At 46.5% G+C, this 24,220-nt stretch overlaps 2 protein-coding genes and 1 pseudogene across 3 annotated transcripts; 2 read left to right on the top strand and 1 right to left on the bottom strand.

The window, feature by feature from the left end:
• The first annotated feature begins 959 nt into the window (after window positions 1–959).
• Window positions 960–5,837, top strand: LOC123147753 (protein CHUP1, chloroplastic). Of its 2 annotated transcripts, none has more exons than XM_044567073.1 (9): window positions 960–1,362; window positions 1,456–1,490; window positions 1,593–2,312; window positions 2,975–4,279; window positions 4,428–4,559; window positions 4,649–4,830; window positions 4,994–5,105; window positions 5,228–5,371; window positions 5,475–5,837. In XM_044567073.1, the coding sequence occupies exons 1-9, from the start codon at window positions 1,284–1,286 to the stop codon at window positions 5,574–5,576; spliced, it is 2,811 nt and encodes a 936-aa protein (XP_044423008.1). In that variant the 5' UTR covers window positions 960–1,283; the 3' UTR covers window positions 5,577–5,837. The 2 variants fall into 2 exon arrangements, with proteins under 2 accessions (XP_044423008.1, XP_044423000.1); XM_044567065.1 differs by having other exon boundaries at window positions 966–1,362; window positions 1,441–1,490.
• A 14,861-nt stretch (window positions 5,838–20,698) lies between these two features.
• Window positions 20,699–21,317, bottom strand: LOC123099840 (transcription factor MYBS1-like; annotated as a pseudogene).
• A 1,954-nt stretch (window positions 21,318–23,271) lies between these two features.
• LOC123099828 (oleosin G) lies at window positions 23,272–24,015 on the top strand. The gene has a single exon (XM_044521902.1). The coding sequence runs from the start codon at window positions 23,367–23,369 to the stop codon at window positions 23,868–23,870; it is 504 nt and encodes a 167-aa protein (XP_044377837.1). The 5' UTR covers window positions 23,272–23,366; the 3' UTR covers window positions 23,871–24,015.
• Window positions 24,016–24,220: the final 205 nt, after the last annotated feature.

Here is a 24,220-nt window from a genome sequence, read left to right as displayed (position 1 = left end):
AATTGATTGACAACAAAAGGAAAACAGAAAAACCAAATTTACAGCAAGATGCAGGTCCCCGCCTCCTCTAGGACTTTGCCCTTTCCTTCGTTTCACCTCGAGTAGCTAACGACGGCATAGGGATATCGTATCGGCAAGGCTATACAAACATAGCAGGTGGTTGCTTGATCCATAAAAGCCTTCCTGCGTGAGCACGCGGTATAGGCATTGTTGCAAGGAACAATTAGCCAAATTGGGTCGGGTTACCTGATGGGTTCGGGCATGTCTCCAACCTGGATTCGGAGTGTACCCGATAATGGGTTCGGGCAATCACCGGAGACTTCAGGCCCTGCAAATATACACTGGCTGTGACAGGTTAAATCAGTAGTAAGTAGTAGTAATGACCCAACTCATCAATTTATCAAAAGAAGTATGAGTATCTTCAAGTACATTACAGGCAAGTTTCCTGATTCATAGGACTTTCCAACAAAGACCAAAAAGACAGAGTTTCTGACAAGTGCCAGCTGAGATTCTGAAATACACCTTAGGTAAAATCGGTCGCTTTTTTCTACGCTAGTAGAATTCAGATTAGATACAAAATCACTCGTAGGGATTAAAAAAACAGGGGGGATTCCCTGCTAGTATTGAATTATATAAAAAATCACTTGAGATTAGAGTCCAGAGGGGGAGGGTAGTACCACTGTCCACTGCCATGCTCCATCCTGTGAGCCTCATCATCATCATAACCCACCGCGTCTCCCCTATCCAGATATATCACCATCACCCAGACCACAACCCCCCGCTTCACCCTCACCCGGACACACCAGCAACCACCCATTTCCGTGCACAGCAAACAACGGCCTACCACTCTCTTCCAAAGCCACAAAGCCTTCCGCAGTTTCGTGTGTCATCAGCATATGAAATTTTTTGTCAGCCACCACCTCCTGGTACCATCAGCATATCAAAAAATTGTCAGGTACCACACTATTGGACACACGCAGCAGAAGAGAAAAGAAAAGAGACCTCCTGTGCTACACGAGCCTGTCTTTCCCGAGGGATAAACATAGATAGGCAACCCAATCCACATGTTCCTCCGGTGGTGTTCCTTCGCCCGCTCCTGCGGGCTAAAGATATGAGCGGGGTTTAGCTAGCACCCCCGGCCACGGCCATTCACACGTGCTCCTTCCTCCTCCCAGCTCCGCTTTTACAGCTGCTCTCTGATGAGCAGAGCCGGATCAGCTGCCCGCCCCTGCCCTCCTCCCGCCGGTCGAGGCCGGAACGGACAGTGATGAGTGCACGGAGTCATGCTTGTGAGACTCGGATTCGTGGTATTAGCAACCTTCGCCGCGTTCACTCTTAAGCGAGGCAAGGGGCCTAAGAAAGGTACTCCTCTACTTCTCCACTCCATCAATGATTCCTTCTGTTTATCTGAATTTCAAGCTTATGCCTCACCTCTTTCAGACAATGGCCAAGCAGGCAAGGGGAAGGAGAAGGCTCGGCATACTGGACATGTATGTACACGCATCCACTGCCCACGACGCAGTTTAAAGCAAAGAACTGTTGGTTGTGCGTGTTGCTCATCCTTCTGCCTGCCCAAATGTTGATTATTTCAGGGGGAGAAAGAAGGCGAGGAGGAAGAGGTTAAGACGATCAGCGGCATAATCAACTCGGCCCCGTCGGTGGACGACGACGATGAGGACGACATGTTCTCGGAGATCGAGAGCCTCCTGGGCGGGGAGGTCGACATCCCGATACCGGGCGACAGGTTCGAGCGGTCCCGGTACAACGCGCACATGGCCAGCAACGCCGCCGAGATGGAGCGGCTGCGCGGCCTGGTGAGGGAGCTGGAGGAGCGGGAGGTGAAGCTGGAGGGCGAGCTGCTCGAGTACTACGGCCTCAAGGAGCAGGAGACCGACGTCACCGAGCTGCAGAAGCAGCTCAAGATCAAGACGGTGGAGGTCGACATGCTCAACCTCACCATCAGCTCGCTGCAGGCGGAGAGGAAGAAGCTGCAGGAGGACGTGGCCCGCGGCACGGCCGCCAAGAAGGAGCTCGACGCGTCCAGGAGCAGGATCAAGGAGCTGCAGCGGCAGATACAGATGGAGGCCAACCAGACCAAGGGCCAGCTGATGCTGCTCAAGCAACAGGTGATGGGGCTCAGGGCCAAGGAGGAGGAGGTGGCCAAGAAGGACGCCGAGATCGAGCAGAAGCTCAAGAAGCTCAAGAACCTGGAGGTGGAGGTGCTTGAGCTGAGGAGGAAGAACAAGGAGCTGCTGTACGAGAAGAGGGACCTCATGGTGAAGCTGGATGCAGCACAGGGAAAAATAACAGAGGTATAGCACTACTCTGCTTCTGTTACTGTTACTCTGCAAAGTTTGTAAAGGCTTTTGCATTTTAGTACATGACACAAGAATATTCAGCAGCAGTTTTTTTTTTCTAGCCTAATCATTTGCATGGTCCTAGACGGTCCAAGTTTCTGTGGCAGGCTAGCAGTGGTTCTGCTACGTTTGTTGGATTTGTCTCTATCCGTGTAGTGTACAGGCCTATCCTCTTAGTTTGTCTCTAGTTCAAAATTAGGATTTTGCTTTTGTTTTCACTTGTAAAAGGTAGGACCTAATGATATGCACTCTCCTTTATATTGCTTTTGTCCTACAAAAACAAACAAACAAATCAGTAAGATTCATGAGAAGGACCGCAAGTTTTGACTTTACTATTAAACATGACAGCATGATTTTTACCATGACATTGTTATCTGGGCAAGAAATTGAACATTTTTCTAGTATCGGGGTAAATGCAATTTTCTTCCCTGTTCAGTAGAACTAGCAGTCAGCTGAGGTGCTTTTCTTTATTGAGAGTTAGTATTTCAGACCCACATCACAATTCCTGAAGTTCTACAAACGAAGAATGGCAGTACATAGTAATTAAGTTTTAGCCAAATACTTTTTCATGACATACTTCTCCAATAATGTACATATGACATATCATCATCATGCAGAGTGATGTAGTTGCCCATGCAAGAGAGGAGATCAACAACCTCAGGCACACAAACGAGGACCTGACAAAGCAAGTGGAAGGCCTACAGATGAACAGATTCAGTGAAGTGGAAGAGCTGGTGTACCTGCGCTGGGTCAACGCCTGTCTGCGATTCGAGCTCCGCAACTACCAGACGCCATCAGGCAAAATCTCTGCCCGCGACCTCAGCACGAAGCTCAGCCCAAAGTCGCAGGAGAGGGCCAAACAGATGATGCTCGAATTCGGGTCCGAACGAGGCCAGGGCGATACCGACCTTGACAGCGTTTCCTCCGCACCTTCTTCCCCCAGAAGCGAAGACTTCGACACCGCCTCGATCGACAGCTCTTCCAGCAGATACAGCTTCCTAAGCAAGAGGCCGAACCTGATGCAGAAACTCAAGAAGTGGGGAAGGAGCAAGGACGACGGCAGCTATCTGTCATCCCCGTCGTCGCGGTCCCTGACCAGCAGCTCTCCGAAGAGGAGCCAGAAACCAAAGGGGCCCCTGGAGTCTCTCATGATCAGAAATGCAGGAGATGGCATGTCCATCACAACGTTTGGAAAAAGGGACCAAGAATCCGGTGATGCAGATGATGCAAATGTTGCATCTTCATTCCAGCTGATGTCGAAGAATGTCGAAGGCTTCGCTGATGAGAAGTACCCCGCTTACAAAGACCGGCATAAGCTTGCGACGGAACGGGAGAAGGCGATCAAAGAGAAGGCCGAGCAAGCCAGAGCACAGAGGTTTGGTGGTGGCTACAGTTCAGTTCTGGTTCCCTCCCCGAGAGCTGCACTCCCCCCAAAACTCGCTCAAATAAAGGAGAAGAAGGCCCCCACAGTTAATTCTGAACCTGGTGAGCAATCTAGTGATGTCCCGAACAACCCCCTGGCTGTCACCCAGTTGAAGCTTGCCCAAATTGAGAAGAGAGCTCCAAGAGTCCCCCGTCCACCACCCACGGCATCGGCCGCCGCTGCTTCAGGAGCTACCAGTACTGCGAGCGGTGGACCACCGATGCCGCCACGCCCACCAGGTGCACCTCCTCCCCCACCACCTCCAGGGAGACCCGGTGGCCCTCCGCCGCCACCGCCGCCTCCCGGTTCTCTATCCAAGAGCCTTGCTGGTGGCGACAAGGTGCACCGTGCTCCGGAGGTCGTGGAGTTCTATCAGAGTCTCATGAAACGTGAAGCCAAGAAGGACACCACCTCTTTGGGATCAAAATCATCGAATGTTTCTGATAACAGAAGCAACATGATTGGAGAGATTGAGAACAGATCAACATTCCTATTAGCTGTAAGTATCTTCGGATGGCCCACCGCGCATAAAAATCCTGCCAAATCCATGTCGTCATCATTAGTGCAGCTCATTGTAGTCAGTAGGTATAACTTCAATATAATCAGCTCATTATGACGAATATTGTGAAAAACATGGAATGTTTCAGGTCAAAGCTGATGTGGAGACACAAGGAGAATTTGTCGAGTCCCTAGCGAGCGAGGTCCGGGCAGCAAGATTCGCCAATATCGATGATGTTGTTGCATTTGTACATTGGCTGGATGAGGAGTTGTCATTCTTGGTAAGACCCCATTAATTTATCCATGTTAGATATTGTACTTAGGCTGCACATGATCTACTACTAAAAGGATCAATTAAACTTTTTTTTAGGTTGATGAGAGAGCAGTGCTAAAGCACTTCGATTGGCCAGAGAGCAAAACTGATGCATTAAGAGAGTCCGCCTTTGAGTATCAGGACCTGGTGAAACTAGAGAATAAGGCCACATCCTTCGTCGACGATCCAAAACTTCCATGTGAAGAAGCTCTCAAGAGGATGTATTCGTTGCTTGAGAAGTAAGTGGCTTCTCTGAACTAGTATGTTCACAAAATAGCATAGTTCTTCAGAGTAAATCGGTAATAACTGTTCAGAAAATAATTGGCATTTTTTGTGAATTCCAAGATGTTTACCCTAAGAATCATAATTTCAGTGAACAAACTAATGTCATACTTCTGGCAGAGTGGAGCAGAGTGTTTACGCACTTCTTCGTACAAGAGACATGACCACCGCACGGTACAAGGAGTATGGAATACCAGTCGATTGGCTATCTGATTCAGGAAAAGTTGGCAAGGTGCATATGTTGGCAGCCTTACTTATTTGAAAGAGCATACAATTCTTTATAAAGATATAAGTTTTGAGTCAGAACATGAAATAAGATTTGAATCAAAGTTTAACTTCATACCTTGGTTGCAGATCAAACTGGCGTCTGTTCAGCTGGCAAAGAAGTACATGGAGAGGGTCACCTCGGAGCTCGACGCGTTGCAGGGCACTGAGAAAGAGCCCAACAGGGAGTTCCTGCTCCTCCAGGGCGTCAGATTCGCCTTCCGAGTTCATCAGGTATAAATAACTATCCAAACTTACATTTCCACAGTATGAGTATATAATTACAGGTAAACCGGAGACATTTCAAATCAAGAACTTACCGTTCGCCATTGCTTAGTTTGCCGGAGGCTTCGACGCGGACAGCATGAAAGTCTTCGAGGAGCTGAGAAGCAAGATGAGCAGCACGCAGGCGCCCGCTCCGCCGGCATCCGACACATAGTGCGGAGTCTTCAGGATTGCGCGCTCCGGTCAGGTTAATTTATAAGTAGTTGGCTAGCTAAACTGTACAAAAGAGAAGTGTAAATTCCAGTGTTGTCTTAATCAAGTTGTATATGTCAAGTCTACAGGTTCAGATCATCATACTATAAGCATACCAGATTTTTTGTCCATGTTTGTTTGTTCGGCTGAAATTCTGTAACCGGGCATTGTGTAAAAAGCGAACCACAGTAATGAGATACTACCTAGTTTTTGTTACTTCCAATTTGGCAATCTGTTGCAGTTGAAATGTCTGCATCAGTCTTCAGAGCAAAACTCGTCAGATTGAAATGCCTTGAACTGAATTCAGACAAATCCGGAGAGACTTGTGCTGAAGAAAAAGGATTTTACATGGCATCGGTGGGCAGAACAGCAGACACCCAACGTGGTGAGCGAGGCTGCGAGGCAGTGCAGGGCTGAGCCACCGGAGACCGGACCGACCCTGCGAACAACAGATGACGGTGAGCCAGTGAAGAATCCAAGTGAGTTAGGTGCCGTGCTCTGGGCCGGAGAGCGAGCCGGGAGAAGGTGGGGTTTGCGGCGCCGCCGTCTGAAGGCCGAGAGAGAGGGAGGGAGAAGATAACCCACCGCGTGGAATGGGGCGGCTGCGCTCGGTTCGCCGGAGCCGCCTCGGCTTGCGTCCGCGCTCAAAAACGACGGAGGCCAGGGAGGAGTCAGGCGGCCGCGCCGCCGCCGGGAGGGAACCTGGCCGGCGACAATGGCCGTCTTTTTTTTTAGGGAAAGGCGACACTGGCCATCGTACTAGTCGTGAACTCGTGATCACTCGGCGGCGTGGACGGGGTTAGGTATGGGCCTTCTGGGGCGCAAGGCCCGGAAGGAGCAACTCCCATTAAACCAGCCCACCTTATTTGTAATCCTATATACCTACAAAGTTGATCCTCACTACAGTTACTCAGAAGAAAAAAAAGTTGATCCTCACTACTTCTATTATCTTAACACATGTACACATGCCCATCATCAAAGGCCCACCACAAGATGCATGTGAAAAGAAATTCATTATTACTTGTTCCCATGCAAACATCCCACCTCATCAAAGGTCCACTCAACATGCATTCAATTTTTTTTTCATTATATTATGCCACTTATATCAATAATTATTTTGAACTATAAAATAATCAAATACTGTATAAAATATGTATTCTTTGTTTTACAATCAAATTTCAAAATATATTGCGACTGATTTCTGTAGCAACGCACGAGGCATCATCTAGTTTCATGTATTACTATCTCTGCATCTAACTATCGAGGTAACGCACACAGCGACGATACTTAGTGAATGACTGGGCTGGCCCAACTAGGTACCGTATGGGGGTTATCAGTTTTGAGAAGGTTTCCTCTTTTGTTTTTGCTAGTTTTAGGACGATAATTCAATTCGGTCTTGGGTTCATCTACACCCGGACCCGGTGAACAGTAAAATAAAAACAAATAGCAGAAAAATTCAAAGGAAAACTGAGTTTTGTGTAATGCTAGATGCTCATATGCGTGATGTTCATGCAAAATTTCAGGATGTTTGTAAATTCAAGGAGCTTGTGGCAAAAAAGACAAAATTAGGTGTGAACAATGTTGCTTTCAAAAGTTTTTCAAGCACCCAAAAATTGTCTTTTTTGCCACGAAGATCATCGAATGCCCAAACTCCACCAAATATGCACATGAACATCTTGCAGCAAACAATTAAATATTTTTTATTTTTTTACTATTTAAAATGATTTTATTGTTCACACCCTGAGCCCGGGTGTAGAATAGTCGTGTCCATTTGAGGAACCTTGTAGAATGTTTCAGTTTGACTTATTTATTTTTCTATTTCATCAAGGGATTTTTATCAGTTTATTGTTTTTCATTTTTTGTTTCTATTTTTATTGGTTTTTATAGTTCCCTTTTTTGATATATTTTTCAAAAATAAGAAATATTCAAAATTTGACCATTTTTTATAAGATATTCTTAAAAATTTACATATTCAAAAACTATTCACATTTTCAAAATATGATTCAAAATGTCCACAATTTCAAACATATTCTCTCTCCCTAAAAAAGTTCTGATTTAAAAAAACATTAATGTTTTTAAAAATGATTCATTGTTTAAAAATTGTTCATGTTTTCAAAAAAAAAGTTCTACTATTAAACAAATGTTCGCATTTTCCAAACAATATTAGAGATTACAGAAAATGCTCATTTGTTTTAAAAATTGTTCTCTTTTCACAACTTTTTTTTATTTTTTAAAAAATGGTAGCAGATAAAATGTTCAATTTTTTTACGAAATGTAGGATTTTTTTAAATTTTGTGCTTTTGAATTTGAGAACATTTTAAGTTTTGTGAACTTTTTTAATTTGATAATTTTTAAAACTTTGACCAAATGTGCGCAAATGTCAGAAAATTTGTTCCAAAAAACTCAGTAATGGACCACGGTGAAGGCGCAACAAGTCGAACCAGTTTGTCGCGAAGGCCTTGCGCCAACCGGTTACGAAGCGCCGAAGGACCCTCCCCCTCCCCCGCAGTTGCCGCCAAGCCTCCCCGCAGGCAGGTCATCAAGAGGATGCCACCGGGATCCGTCAAACACGGCTACGGCCCCCACACGAGGAAGAAGGCGGTAAAAACCCCACCGTTGTTAATCCCTTTCCACTATTGCAATGGCTCCTCCGGCACCGCCTAGGGCGTCTTCACCTCCCCTCCCACCGGCGCAAGAGGACGAGCCGGTGTCATCCACTATCACAAACTGCCAACGTCCCCAACATATTCGGTGAAATGACCGAAAGGTAAAAAAAAGTTCACTCTCCGGCTTTTTCATTTATTTTCACATGCTTCCCATTTTATATGCAGTTTTGTGATATGATGTTCGCGTATTTTCTTCAAATTTGATATATTTAGTGTGGATGATGATGATACAAAAATGTTGAAGGCTAAATAAATGGAGGAAAGAGGGAGGCTGGGGAGAGGAGACCGACGACCGAGGAAGGGAGTGCGGCAACCGAGGCGAGGAGACTGGCGACCAAGGAAGGGAGTGCGGCAACCGAGGAGAGGAGACCGACGATCGAGGAAGGGAGTGCGGCAACCGAGGAGAGGAGGGTCGAGGTGAGGAGAGGAAGGTGGCCAATGAAGTAAGAATCAAGAGCATATAATTGAGCAAAAGCTCATGTTCATGGATCAAAGTAGTCTCGATGGGAAGGCAGGAGCATACTTAAAGCTTTGTCTCGATCAAGTGTTGGTGAAGAGGTTTATGGGAGGCTTCATGAGTTGGATTGTAGGCTTTGGAGGATGCACGGGAGGATCATAGGTGGCATGGGTGACATGGATGGCAAGGCAAGCAATGATGCCATTGGAGAGAATGCATTTTTATGCATTTTTTTCTATGTTTGTGATGCACAAATTTGAAATATTATGTATTTGAACTTGATTTTTAAATGTTGTTGATCATGTTTGTTATGATGTTGCAAAGTTTTAATTAGCATGCCATGGTTTGTAATTGTGCAGTAGAAGAGGAGAAGAAAAAGGTCAAATTAAAGCATCTACAATTGGACAAGGCAAATCCAACTCCCTATACCTCCACGTGCACTTCGGACGTTGTCTGGGCATGTCTCAAGCCCTCTTTCTTCCATGTATGTAGCCACCGCTTTTCGTGTCCGGTTACATGCATTTATGATTGGTGTGAATTAAGAAAAAAAAGAATAGAAAGAATAAACAAATTGAGAAAGTGGTCTGAAGTAGTCCAAATCCAACATGGTGGACTGTCCAGACACGCCGAAACGCCCTCATGTCCTTCAATGTGGGCTGGTGTAAGAATTCGCGAACAGTCCGGACATATGAGGACAATTTAAGGGATCCGATAGGGTGATTCCCCCTCCTCTTTCCTGTTAAGGCTGTCTTGGTCACAAATCTTCTCTCCCCCTATCTAAAAATTAGTTTCTATTCTAAAGAAAAAAAGGTTCTGTCATCAAATTGTAGAGTTACTGTTGAAGATGCTCTTAGAAATGTGTTAGATCATGTTAAAGTTTATGTCGGACTAGATGACCCGGTTGTGCCAATGGCGCAAGAAGCCAGTTAGAAGCGATGTGTATTGAATAAGTAAGAGACATAAATGGAAAGATGATGCGATGCGGATTGTATTACGAATGTCTTAAACCGGTTAACACAAGAAGCTAATTAAAACCAAGAATTATGGTATCGATAACCATTTTATATGCACAAAGATCATTTCATTATTGGCCAAAGAGAAAACAAATATGTTTATGCCATATTGTTCGAAGCCACTCTCAATAAAATAGCATCCAGTATGACATGAACCGTTCTGAATAATTTGGAACCATAAATATCTAAACAAGCAGCATCCACCTTCAGGACCTGATGCATAAGAAATGGTCTCCAGGAACCATATCCATTCATGTAGGTTGAAAAGGAAAAGAAAGATAAAGATAAACAATTAACAATGTTGACAGCATGAAGCAAGACATATGGAAACTGAAGCAAATGTGTCACATATTGTAGAAAAGTATTTCAACCATGAAAATGGGTACGAAAGCTAATATCACTCTTATTATTGCACAACTGATTAAGTATAAATAAGTGAAGCATTCATTGCTGTACAATATTAGCATGTAGGCCTAGGATATGGTTCCATTCTTAGTCCATCTGGAGCAGCCCGTATAGTTATTATCTCTGGCCTATCTTGGTTTTCAGACCATTTGTAGATGCCCATATAGTTAAAATGCCAAATCGCACAAAATACAAATTCAGATGAGGAGATATTAGCAAATAAATGCTTAGCATTACCGATAGTACATAACAATCAATATGTAGATTGCTTCTATAAAGTAGAGCACTAACCATCCAACTAACCCTATGGCAATAGAGGTAGGCAAAAATGTTATATACCAAAGAATATATCTCATTCTAAAAATTAATGATAGAGGAATTCGGCGGTGTTGCCATTTGCAAAAAAAATCAGGCCCAATGGTTCTACTGATTAAACGACAACAAAGGGCAAATTTTAGATGCAATGGCAATAGTAGCTTCCAGTCTACTCAAATAGAAATATGTACTCACTGTGTAAACTAAAGTAGTGATCTAAAGGGTACAAAAGCTAATATCACGCTTAATATTGCACAGTTGGAAAATATGCCAAAACATTGATCACTTTCTCTTTTGAGCTGGAAAGACCAATCACTTGGCTAATATGTTGGGGAACGTAGTAATTTCAAAAAAATTCCTACGTACCTGCAAGATCATGGTGATGCATAGCAACGAGAGGGGAGAGTGTTGTCTACGTACCCTTGTAGACCGAAAGCGGAAGCGTTAGAACAACGCGGTTGATGTAGTCGTACGTCTTCACGGCCCGACCGATCAAGCACCGAAACTACGACACCTCCGAGTTCTAGCACACGTTCAGCTCGATGACGTCCCTCGAACTCCGATCCAGCCGAGTGTCGAGGGAGAGTTCCGTCAGCACGATGGCGTGGTGACGATCTTGATGTACCACCGACGCAGGGCTTCGCCTAAGCACCGCTACGATATTATCGAGGTGAATTATGGTGGAGGGGGGCACTGCACACGGCTAAGAGATCCAAGGGATCAATCGTTGTTGTGTCTATGGGGTGCCCCCGTGCCCCCGTATATAAAGGAGCAAGGGGGGAGGCGGCCGACCTAGGGAGGGGGCGCGCCAAGGGGGGAGTCCTACTCCCACCGGGAGTAGGACTCCTCCTTTCCTTGTTGGAGAAGGAAAGAGGAGGAGAGGGAGAAGGAAAAGGGGGCTGTCCCCCTTGTCCAATTCGGACCAGAGGGGGGCGCAGGCCTCCTTCCTTTTGGCCTCTCTCCTCTATTCTCGTATGGCCCAATAAGGCCCATATACTCCCCGGCGAATTCCCGTAACTCTCCGGTACTCCGAAAAATACCCGAATCACTCGGAACCTTTCCGAACTCCGAATATAGTCGTCCAATATATCGATCTTTACGTCTCGACCATTTCGAGACTCCTCGTCATGTTCCCGATCTCATCCGGGACTCCGAACTCCTTCGGTACATAAAAACTCATAAACTCATAATATAACTGTCATCGAAACCTTAAGCGTGCGGACCCTACGGGTTCGAGAACAATGTAGACATGACCGAGACACGTCTCCGGTCAATAACCAATAGCGGAACCTGGATGCTCATATTGGCTCCCACATATTCTATGAAGATCTTTATCGGTCAAACCGCATAACAACATACGTTGTTCCCTTGTCATCGGTATGTTACTTGCCCGAGATTCGATCGTCGGTATCTCAATACCTAGTTCAATCTCGTTACCGGCAAGTCTCTTTACTCATTTACGTAATGCATCATTCCGTAACTAACTTATTAGCTACATTGCTTGCAAGGCTTATAGTGATGTGCATTACCGAGAGGGCCCAGAGATACCTCTCTGACAATCGGAGTGACAAAACCTAATCTCGAAATACGCCAACCCAACATGTACCTTTGGAGACACCTGTAGTACTCCTTTATAATCACCCAGTTACGTTGTGACGTTTGGTAGCATCCAAAGTGTTCCTCCGGTAAACGGGAGTTGTATAATCTCATAGTTATAGGAACATGTATAAGTCATGAAGAAAGCAGTAGCAACATACTAAATGATCAAGTGCTAAGGCTAACGGAATGGGTCAAGTCAATCACATCATTCTCCTAATGATGTGATCCCGTTAATCAAATGACAACTCTTTTGTCCATGGTTAGGAAACATAACCATCTTTCATAAACGAGCTAGTCAAGTAGAGGCATACTAGTGACACTATGTTTGTCTATGTATTCACACATGTATTATGTTTCCGGTTAATACAATTCTAGCATGAATAATAAACATTTATCATGATATAAGGATATAAATAATAACTTTATTATTGCCTTTAGGGCATATTTCCTTCAGTCTCCCACTTGCACTAGAGTCAATAATCTAGTTCACATCATCATGTGATTCAACACCAATATTCACATCTGTTTGTGATTAACACCTATAGTTCACATCTTCATGTGACCAACACCCAAAGGGTTTACTAGAGTCAATAATCTAGTTCACATTGCTATGTGGCTAACACCCAAAGAGTACTAAGGTGTTATCATGTTTTGCTCATGAGAGAAGCTTAGTCAACGGATCTGTCACATTCAGAGCCGTATGTATTTTGCAAATATTCTATGTCTACAATGCTTTGCACGGAGCTACTCTAGCTAATTGCTCCCACTTTCAATATGTATCCAGATTGAGACTTAGAGTCATCTGGATCAATGTAAAAGTTTGCATCGATGTAACTTTTACGACGAACTCTTTTACCACCTCCATAATCGAGAAACATCTCCTTATTCCACTAAGGATAATTTTGACCAATGTCCAGTGATCTACTCTTAGATCACTATTGTACTCCCTTGCCAAACCAGGGCAGAGTATACAATAGTTCTGGTCCATAGCATGGCATACTTTTATAGAACCTATGACTGATGCATAGGGAATGACTTTCATTCTCTTTCTATTTTCTGTCGTGGTCGGGATTTGAGTCTTACTCAATTTCATACCTTTGCAACACAGGCAAGAACTCTTTCTTTGACTGTTCCATTTTGAGCTACTTCAAAATCTTGTCAAGGTATGTACTTATTGAAAATCTTATCAAGCGTCTTGATCTATCTCAATAGATCTTGATGCTCAATATGTAAGTAGCTTTATTGAGGTCTTTCTTTTTAAAGAACTCCATTCAAATACTCCTTTATGCTTTCCAGAAAAATTCTACATCATTTCTGATTCACATATACTTATCAGAAATGTTGTAGTGCTCCCACTCACTTTCTTGTAAATACAGGCCTTTCCAAAAGTCTGTATAAAACCATATGCTTTGATCAACTCATCAAAGCGTATATTCCAACTCCGAGATGCTTGCACCAGTCCATTGATGGATCGCTGGAGCTTGCACATTTTCTTATCACCTTTAGGATTAGCAAAACCTTCTGGTTGCATCATATACAACTCTTCTTTAAAAATCCATTAAGGAATGCAGTTTTGACATCCACTTGCCAGATTTCATAAAATGTGGCAATTGCTAACATGATTCAGACAGACTTAAGCATCGATACGAGTGAGAAAATCTCATCGTATTCAACACCTTGAACTTGTCGAAAACCTTTCGCAACAAGTCAAGCTTAGTAGATAGTAACACTACTATTAGTGTCAGTCTTCCTCTTGAAGATCCATTATTTAACATGGCTTGCTGATCATCGAGCAAGTCAATCAAAGTTCATACTTTGTTCTCATACATGGATCATATCTCAGATTTTATGGCCTCATGCCATTTCGCGGAATCTGGGCTCATCATCGCTTCCTCATAGTTCGTAGGTTCATCATGGTCTAGTAACATGACTTCTAGAACATGATTACCGTACCACTCTGGTGCGGATCTTACTCTGGAAGACCTACGAGGTTTGGTAGCAACTTGATCTGAAGTTTCATGATCATCATCATTAACTTCCTCACTAATTGGTGTAGGAATCACTGGAACTGATTTCTGTGATGAACTACTTTCCAATAAGGGAGAAGGTATAACTACCTCATCAAGTTCTACTTTCCTCCCACTCACTTCTTTCGAGAGAAACTTCTTCTCTAGAAAGGATCCATCTTAGCAACGAATACCTTGCCTTCGGATCTGTGATAGAAGGTGTACCCAATAGTTTCCTTTGGGTATTCTATGAAGATGCACTTCCCCGATTTGGGTTCGAGCTTATCAGGTTGAAAAACTTTTTCATATAAGCATCGCAACTCCAAACTTTAAGAAACGACAGCTTAGGTTTACTGCTAAACCATAGTTCATACGGTGTCGTCTCAACGGATTTAGATGGTGCCCTATTAAACGTGAATGCAGCTGTCTCTAATGCATAACCCCAAAATGATAGTGGTAAACCGATAAGAGACATCATAGATCGCACCATATCTAGTAAAGTATGATTATGACGTCGGACACACCATTACATTGTGGTGTTCCAGGTGGCGTGAGTTGCGAAACTATTTCACATTGTTTCAAATGAAGACCAAACTCATAACTCAAATATTCGTCTCCACGATCAGATCATAGAAACTTTATTTTCTTGTTACGATGATTTTTCCACTTCACTCTGAAATTCTTTGAACTTTTCAACTATTTCAGACTTATGTTTCATCAAGTAGATATACCCATATCTGCTCAAATCATCTGTGAAGGTCAGAAAATAACGATACACGCCGCGAGCCTTAACACTCATCGGATCGCATACATCGGTATGTATTATTTCCAATAAGTCAGTAGCTCGTTCCATTGTTCCGGAGAACGGAGTTTTAGTCATCTTGCCCAAAAGGCACGGTTCGCAAGCATCAAATGATTCATAACCAAGTGATTCCAAAAATCCATCTTTATGGAGTTTCTTCATGTGCTTTACACCGATATGACCCAAACGGCAGTGCCACAAATAAGTTGCACTATCATTATTAACTTTGCATCTTTTGGCATCAATATTATGAATATGTGTATCACTATGATTGAGATCCAACAAACTATTTTCATTGGGTGTATGACCATTTGAAGGTTTTGTTCATGTAAACAGAGCAACAATTATTCTCTGATTTTAAATGAATAACCGTATTGCAATAAACATGATCAAATTATATTCATACTCAACGCAAATGCCAAATAACATTTATTTAGGTTTAACACTAATCCTGAAAGTATAGGGAGTGTGCGATGATGATCATATCAATCTTGGAACTACTTCCAACACTCATCGTCACTTCCCCTTCAACTAGTCTATGTTTATTCTATAACTCCTGTTTCGAGTCACTAATTTTTAGCAATCGAACAAGTATCAGATACTCAGGGGCTACTATAAACACTAGTAAGGTACACATCAATAACCTGTATATCAAATATACCCCTGTTAACTTTTCCATCCTTCTTATCCACAAAATATTCAGGGTATTTCCGTTTCCAGTGACCATTTCCTTTGCAGTGTAAGCACTCAGTCTTAGGCTTTGGTTCAGCTTTGGGCTTCTTCGTGGGAGTGACAACTTGCTTGTCATTCTACTTGAAGTTCCCTTTCTTTCCCTTTGCCCTTTTCTTGAAACTAGTGATCTTGTCAACCATCAACACTTGATGCTCTTTCTTGATTTCTACCTTCGTTGATTTCAATATCACGAAGAGCTCAGGAATCATTTTCGTCATCCCTTACATACTATAGTTCATCACGAAGTTCCAGTAACTTAGTGATGGTGACTAGAGAATTCTGTCAATCACTATCTTATCTGGAAGATTAACTCCCACTTGATTCAAGCGATTGAAGTACCCAGACAATCTGAGCACACGCTCACTAGTTGAGCGATTCCCCTCCATCTTTTAGCTATAGAACTTGCTGGAGACTTCATATCTCTCAACTCGGGTATTTGCTGGAAATATTAACTTCAACTCCTGGAACATCTCATATGGTCCATGACGTTCAAAACGTCTTTGAAGTCCCGATTCTAAGCTGTTAAGCATGGTGCACTAAACTATCAAGTAGTCATCATATTGAGCTAGCCAAACATTCATAACATCTGCATCTGCTCCTGCAATAGGTCTGTCACCTAGCGGTGCATTAAGGACATAATTCTTCTGTGCAGCAATGAGGATAAACCTCAGATCATGGATCCAATCCGCATCATTGCTACTAACTTCATTCAACACAATATTCTCTAGGAACATATCAAAATAAACATATGAAAGCAACAATGCAAGCTATTGATCTACAACATAATTTGCAAAATACTACCAGGACTAAGTTCATGATAAATTTAAGTTCAATTAATCATATTACTTAAGAACTCCCACTTAGATAGACATCCCTCTAATCCTCTAAGTGATTACGTGATCCGTATCAACTACACCATGTCCGATCATCACGTGAGATGGAGTAGTTTCAACGGTGAACATCAATATGTTGATCATATCTACTATATGATTCACGCTCGACCTTTCGGTCTGCGTGTTCCGAGGCCATATCTGTTATATGCTAGGCTCATCAAGTTTAACCTGAGTATTCTGCGTGCGCAACTGTTTTGCACCCGTTGTATTTGAACGTAGAGCCTATCACACTCGATCATCACGTGGTGTCTCAGCATGAAGAACTTCCGCAACGGTGCATACTCAGGGAGAACACTTCTTGATAATTTTAGTGAGAGATCATCTTAAAATGCTACCGTCAATCAAAGCAAGATAAGATGCATAAAGGATAAACATCACATGCAATCAATATAAGTGATATGATAGGGCCATCATCATCTTGTGCTTGTGATCTCCATCTCCGAAGCACCATCATGATCACCATCGTCACCGGCGTGACACCTTGATCTCCATCGTAGCATCGTTGTCGTTATGCCATCTATTGCTTCTACGACTATCGCTACCGCTTAGTGATAAAGTAAAGCAATTACAGGGCGTTTGCATTTCATACAATAAAGCGACAACCATATGGCTCCTGCCAGTTGCCGATAACTTCGGTTACAAAACATGATCATCTCATACAATAAAATATAGCATCAGGTCTTGACCATATCACATCACAACATGCCCTGCAAAAACAAGTTAGACGTCCTTTACTTTGTTGTTGCAAATTTTACATGGCTGCTACGGGCTGAGCAAGAACCGTTCTTACCTACGCATCAAAACCACAATGATAGTTCGTCAAATTAATGTTGTTTTAACTTTTGCAAGGACCGGGCGTAGACACACTCGGTTCAGCTAAAGTGAGAGAGACAGACACCCGCCAGTCACCTTTAAGCACGAGTGCTCGTAACGGTGAAACCAGTCTCGCGTAAGCGTATGCGTAATGTCGGTCCGGGCCGCTTCATCTCACAATACCGCTGAGCCAAAGTATGACATGCTGGTAAGTAGTATGACTTGTATCGCCCACAACTCACTTGTGTTCTACTCGTGCATATGACATCTACGCATAAAACCTGGCTCGGATGCCACTGTTGGGGAACGTAGTAATTTCAAAAAAATTCCTACACACACGCAAGATCATGGTGATGCATAGCAACGAGAGGGGAGAGTGTTGTCTACGTACCCTTGTAGACCGAAAGCGGAAGCGTTAGAACAACGCGGTTGATGTAGTCATACGTCTTCACGGCCCGACCGATCAAGCACCAAAACTACGGCACCTCCGAGTTCTAGCATACGTTCAGCTCGATGACGTCCCTCGAACTCCGATCCAGCCGAGTGTCGAGGGAGAGTTCCGTCAGCACGACGGCGTGGTGACGATCTTGATGTACCACCGACGCAGGGCTTCGCCTAAGCACCGCTATGATATTATCGAGGTGAATTATGGTGGAGGGGGGCACCGCACACGGCTAAGAGATCCAAGGGATCAATTGTTGTTGTGTCTATGGGGTGCCCCCGTGCCCCCGTATATAAAGGAGCAAGGGGGGAGGCGGCCGACCTAGGGAGGAGGCGCGCCAAGGGGGGAGTCCTACTCCCACCGGGAGTAGGACTCCTCCTTTCCTTGTTGGAGAAGGAAAGAGGAGGAGAGGGAGAAGGAAAAGGGGGCTGCCCCCCTTGTCCAATTCGGACCAGAGGGGGGGGGGCGCATGCCTCCTTCCTTTTGGCCTCTCTCCTCTATTCCCGTATGGCCCAATAAGGCCCATATACTCCCCGGCGAATTCCCGTAACTCTCCGGTACTCCGAAAAATACCCGAATCACTCGGAACCTTTCCGAACTCCGAATATAGTCGTCCAATATATCGATCTTTACGTCTCGACCATTTCGAGACTCCTTGTCATGTCCCCGATCTCATCCGAGACTCCGAACTCCTTCGGTACATCAAAACTCATAAACTCATAATATAACTGTCATCGAAACCTTAAGCTTGCGGACCCTACGGGTTCGAGAACAATGTAGACATGACCGAGACACGTCTCCGGTCAATAACCAATAGCGGAACCTGGATGCTCATATTGGCTCCCACATATTCTACGAAGATCTTTATCGGTCAAACCGCATAACAACATACGTTGTTCCCTTTGTCATCGGTATGTTACTTGCCCGAGATTCGATCGTCGGTATCTCAATACCTAGTTCAATCTCGTTACCGGCAAGTCTCTTTACTCGTTTACGTAATGCATCATTCCGTAACTAACTTATTAGCTACATTGCTTGCAAGGCTTATAGTGATGTGCATTACCGAGAGGGCCCAGAGATACCTCTCCGACAATCGGAGTGACAAAACCTAATCTTGAAATACGCCAACCCAACATGTACCTTTGGAGACACCTGTAGTACTCCTTTATAATCACCCAGTTACGTTGTGACGTTTGGTAGCACCCAAAGTGTTCCTCCGGTAAACGGGAGTTGCATAATCTCATAGTTATAGGAACATGTATAAGTCATGAAGAAAGCAGTAGCAACATACTAAACGATCAAGTGCTAAGGCTAACGGAATGGGTCAAGTCAATCACATCATTCTCCTAATGATGTGATCCCATTAATCAAATGACAACTCTTTTGTCCATGGTTAGGAAATATAACCATCTTTGATAAATGAGCTAGTCAAGTAGAGGCATACTAGTGACACTATGTTTGTCTACGTATTCACACATGTATTATGTTTCCGATTAATACAATTCTAGCATGAATAATAAACATTTATCATGATATAAGGAAATAAATAATAACTTTATTATTGCCTTTAGGGCATATTTCCTTCATAATATGCATGCAGACACCTCTAATCTAAATAGAGGAACTGGAAAATCAGTCACTATGATTTTATTAACTATATACATATACATTCGAGTCAAGCGCCTTTCTAGAAGCTGACATGCTTAGCTGTGATTTTCTTAAATATGCACCACCAAATATTGAAAGGTAGAATAATATCATCATCCTTTTAGTTCCCATCCATATGGAGGAGCATAAAGATTGCAAAAATGTTAGTAATGTATGCACCTTTTACTAAAGTATATATGACCTTCATGGCTAGCAAGAAAAAAAGGAGCTTGAAAGTTCTGAATCTTGTGTTGGTCACAACAATGGTGCGAATTGATTGGATAATATAAAAAATATTTACTATCTTCATCTGCAGAGAGAGAGAACGTATTCACATGATAAATTAGCAACCAGTTGTCCAAACTTAAATACAAAATGCAATCCGAAGAACCACCCACCCAATCATTGCCAACTACACCGCCAACAGTATATTGAAAGAAATCATTAAATCTCGGCAGAACAAAAGGTCCCCATGTAGCTGCCACAATTAATATATGTTCAAAATATTGTTTCCAAAAAGAAACATGAGTTACAATTTAGTAGGACCGAGAAGGATTCAAGATTATAAAAGAAGTTGGGATACACATTGTTATTAAAGTTATTGGTTCATATATGTGTAGCTTTCAGGGGCTACCAATCAATCTGTATGTCCATCCTTACAATACTTTCAGGAGGGTACCACTCAATCTATTTGTGCATCTCCTTTTTGCATTAATAGAAGAGTAGCTAGCATACCTGCAATGTGAAATATTTTCTAAAATAGTTTAATAGTTTGGGAAATACTTTCGCATTGAGGTCAAATTTGTTAATTTTGCCATCCCACCCTAGTTGCACTTCCTCTGTTGGTCCCATGGTAAACGAGCCCCACATGTTATTCAGAATTGAAACAGCCACACGAGTCGTATAAAAGAAGAAACGGTCAAACCCACCACCAGCCCAGCGCTGCAGCACGGCCAGATTTGGAGGCAAAAGAACGAAAAATTGGCAAAAGAAAGTATTGAGCGATGATTAGTTCGTTCCTTGCTGTAACAGTGAAATTAAGGTGCATGCTTATACGAGCAGAGACATGTGTAATTTATTCACGTCAGAGAACAAGATACAAGTAGTTTACATCCGACAAATGGAAATCAGTCTCCAACAGCTACACCGCGGGAGGCCGCTGCTAAGTACATTGACTTTCCAGGGCCTGCGATCATATTATAAGCTAGCACTTGCAACAGTCAGCAAATACTTCATTCGTCGGCCATCCCTGCACATAAGAGAGGATGAGGAACGGCCGGCTACACTGAACGAATCAATCAAAAAAGAACAGGAAGAAATACTCGTGTGGTTCGTCCATGCGCTTGACATGCATGCCGGCGTGCCCCGCGCGCACGAACCAGAGCAGAGACAAAGCAAGCATGGCATGCCTACTGATGCGGGCCGGGTAGACGACGGGCATGACGTAGGGCGGGTGCCCCGGCCCCGGCGGGAGCATCACCGGCGTCCCGACGGGGGCGGGGACCATGTGGCCGGCGACCAGGTGGCCCATGGGCGCCCCTCCGTACATGCCCACCATTCCGGGATGCTTCATGATGCCGCGGGTGGCCCCCCACCAGGGCGAGGGCCTGGCCGGTGACGGGGCCGTGCGCTGCGGCTGTGAGGCGGCGTTGTGATGCTGGTCATGTTATGGATGCTGGAGCGGCGGCGGTTCCGGTTCATGGAGTTGAGGCAGATGAGGTACTTCTGCGCGTGGCTGGCCACCTGCATCGACGTCCGGGAGATGATGAAAAGCGGGATGCTCCGCTCGCCGCCCTTGCCGAACTTGTCCAGACCCAGCAAGAAGCCTGCTCGCACCCCGATCATCAAAAAGATACAGAGCTTCCCCTGTTATTCATGGGAGATGCGAGCTTTCTTTCCTGTATACGTACCTGTGCTCCTCCTCTGTCCACGGGATGCCCTTGCGCCGCTCCTGCTAGGCGCGGCGGCGTTAACGGCGGAGGCGCATTCCTCCCCGGCGTAGCGCGGGAGGGGGACGCGGCTGGCGCCGATCGCACCGACGTCCTCCACCAGGGCCTAGTAATAGCGCTACACATCCTCCGTCGACCGCGCGGGAGCGCCATGAAGCAGCGGAGGCGGCACCGCGGCCGCGAACGCGTTCTCGAACGCCTTGCCCTCTTCGTTGGTCCACGCCGCCGCCATGGTTGCTCTCTGAGAGGCCATCGTGGGCTGTGTCGCTAGGCCGTGCCGGTGGTGACGGCGTACGGAGGGGCACATGAGAAGCTCACCTCTGCGCCCGCGCGCCTCGGATCCGGCAGGTGCGCCACCACCTGGTCCTCCTCCTCCTCCTCACGCCCCGCGACCCGCGCACTGACGCCGACGGAGAGAGGAGAGGCGCTGGCGCCGACGGGGAGAGGACAGGAGCCGACGGCCACGACCTTCTCCTCCTCACGCAACTGTCCTCTCACTCTCCTCATACCCAGCGACCCGCGCACTCGCGCCGACGGGGAGAGGAAAGGAGCAGTCGCGGCCTCCTCCGGTGCCCCGCAGAATGCGTCACCACCACCGTGCCGGTGGCCTCTCGCCCGCGCCTTCTTCCTTGACCACCTCCTCGACCCGCACCTTCCAGTGCCACCGACGCCGCAGCCGCACTCCCATTCCTCCGGCTGGCGCGGCGCTGGCACCGGCACGCTGCTGCCGTCGCTGGAGCTCAGCTGACGCAGGAAGTAGTCGCTGCTGCCCTCACTGCTCCCCGTCGATCCCGTCCCCGCCTTGCAGCGAGCTGTGGTTGCCAACCGTGTCACTTCTCCTTTTTCTCTTGCTGCGCTGCTGCCCGCTCTGGATGGCCTGCAGCCCACGACCGCTCCATCCCAGCCCTCTTTTTCAGTCTAACACACACACTCACGCAGTGACTGAAATGCGGGCCAGCGCTGCATATTGGCCCACATGTCATCGACTCTAACACGAACCAGCAGCCCACAGCGACGCCTAGTGGGGGACAAGCGCTCCAGTCCACCACTCTTTTTACCGCATAGCGCTTCTTTTTCTCACATACACGCACACATGCAACACACACTGCACCGCTGGCCCACTCAGATGTCTGGCCCATGTGTCATCCACTAAATCGCAAAAACACAAAGTAAGCTAGAACTGACGGCTGAATCTTTGACAGCCAGTCAAAAAGTACTGAAAACTTTACACCGATGCATATTGGATGAATCAGATCGATCGTAAAGTTCAATTGCCTCATATGGGCGGGTAGCATAGCGGTGTTTATATGTTCGATTCCTGAGCTTTCCCGAAAGGACTAATCTGTGATTTTGACCCGTCATCCGGTGCATCTTGGACGACTAGCACTGCCGTGCACTGGCGCTTCACGGCAACAACCACGAACTCGCCAAGTTCTGCCGCGCAACACATCGTCGGTACGTGCGTGTGCCGCGGGGAGTGCCGCGGTGGATCTCCACGACTCTCGTCTCCGGCTGGCCGGACCGGCGTCACCCGAGCGAACGCCCAAAAGGATACCGCCCCCGCGAACAGTGCCGCCGGAGCAACGACAAGGCACGTACGCAGGCATGCCTGGCCACAAGTCGGCCGTGGCCTGCTTGGCATCGCCGTGTCAGTGTCACACTCAGCCAGCAGCGCCTCGAACCGTCGCCCCCGCCGGACACGTGCCGCACCAGATGCCCGCTGAGACTGAACGGCATCACGCCAGCAGCATATCCTGCCGCCGGTAAAAACTAGACCCGATCCGCAGAGCACGGTGAATGTAGACACCCCGGCCGTCGCCGCACACACGTCGCGCATGCACGGTCGGCGCCCCGGCCACGTGCCCGCGCGCCCGCGTCCCTCTCCGCCCCTTTAACTCCTTCCCCCCGCCATGCCGTTTCCTTCTCCCCCAGCTTGGCCCAGCTGCCACCCCCACTCTTCCTCCTCCTCCTAGGCTAGCTCCCTCCGGCTCCGGCAGACTCTCCCTCCCTTCCATGGCGGATCGGCACGGCGAGGGCGGCGTGGCCTCGGCGCGGCGGCCGGGGCGCGCGGACCTGGACGACCAGTCGACGACGCTGCTGCAGCGCGTGCAGGCGCACCTCCCGAACGCGACGCAGGTGGTGGGCCTGCTGACCCTGCTCGTCGCCGGCGCGGCGCTGCTGGTGCTGGCGGGGCTGACGTTCACGGGCGCGGTGGTGGCGCTCGTCTTCCTCGGCCCGCTGGCGCTGCTGACCAGCCCCATCTGGGTGCCCTTCTCCTTCGCGCTCCTGGTCGTGGCCGTGGCGGCGCTCTCCTTCGTGGGCTTCGCCGTGGCCGCGCTCGCCGCGGCCACCTGGGCGTACCGGTACTTCACGGGGCGGCACCCCGTGGGCGCCGACCGCGTGGACCGCGCCCGCAGCCGCCTCGCCGACACCGCCAGCCACGTCAAGGACTACGCCCGCCGCGAGTACGGCGGCTACCTCGGCAACCGCACCAAGGACGCCGCCCCCGGCGCCTAGGCGCGCGTGACCCGGCCGTCGCCGCCGCGCGTGCACGTCGCGGCTAGATCGTTACGATATGTTCGTTCTGTACTCTCCCAGCTGTTGGTGATCTCGTCGTCTTCACGTGTATGAACTACTATTAGTTTCGTTTGTTTGTTCTTAATTTCTTGTCTCGTCTTGTACCGTTTAGTCGGATCGGTCGACGATCATAAGGCGTACGTCCGGCGATCACGTTGATTAATTCCGGCGATGAATTGGTGCTGGAGGTCGATCGTGTTGGACCGACGGCCATGTTAGCCACGCACTAGGTATCGATTACAGTCGGATGCAGTCATGCAGTGTTCGTCAGTTACACTCGGGTACAGAGT

This window comes from Triticum aestivum, chromosome 1B, assembly GCF_018294505.1.
Source record: "Triticum aestivum cultivar Chinese Spring chromosome 1B, IWGSC CS RefSeq v2.1, whole genome shotgun sequence".
Lineage (NCBI taxonomy): Eukaryota > Viridiplantae > Streptophyta > Magnoliopsida > Poales > Poaceae > Triticum > Triticum aestivum.
Note: the sequence above shows the minus strand (reverse complement) of the source record. Positions and strands in the feature narration are given on the sequence as shown.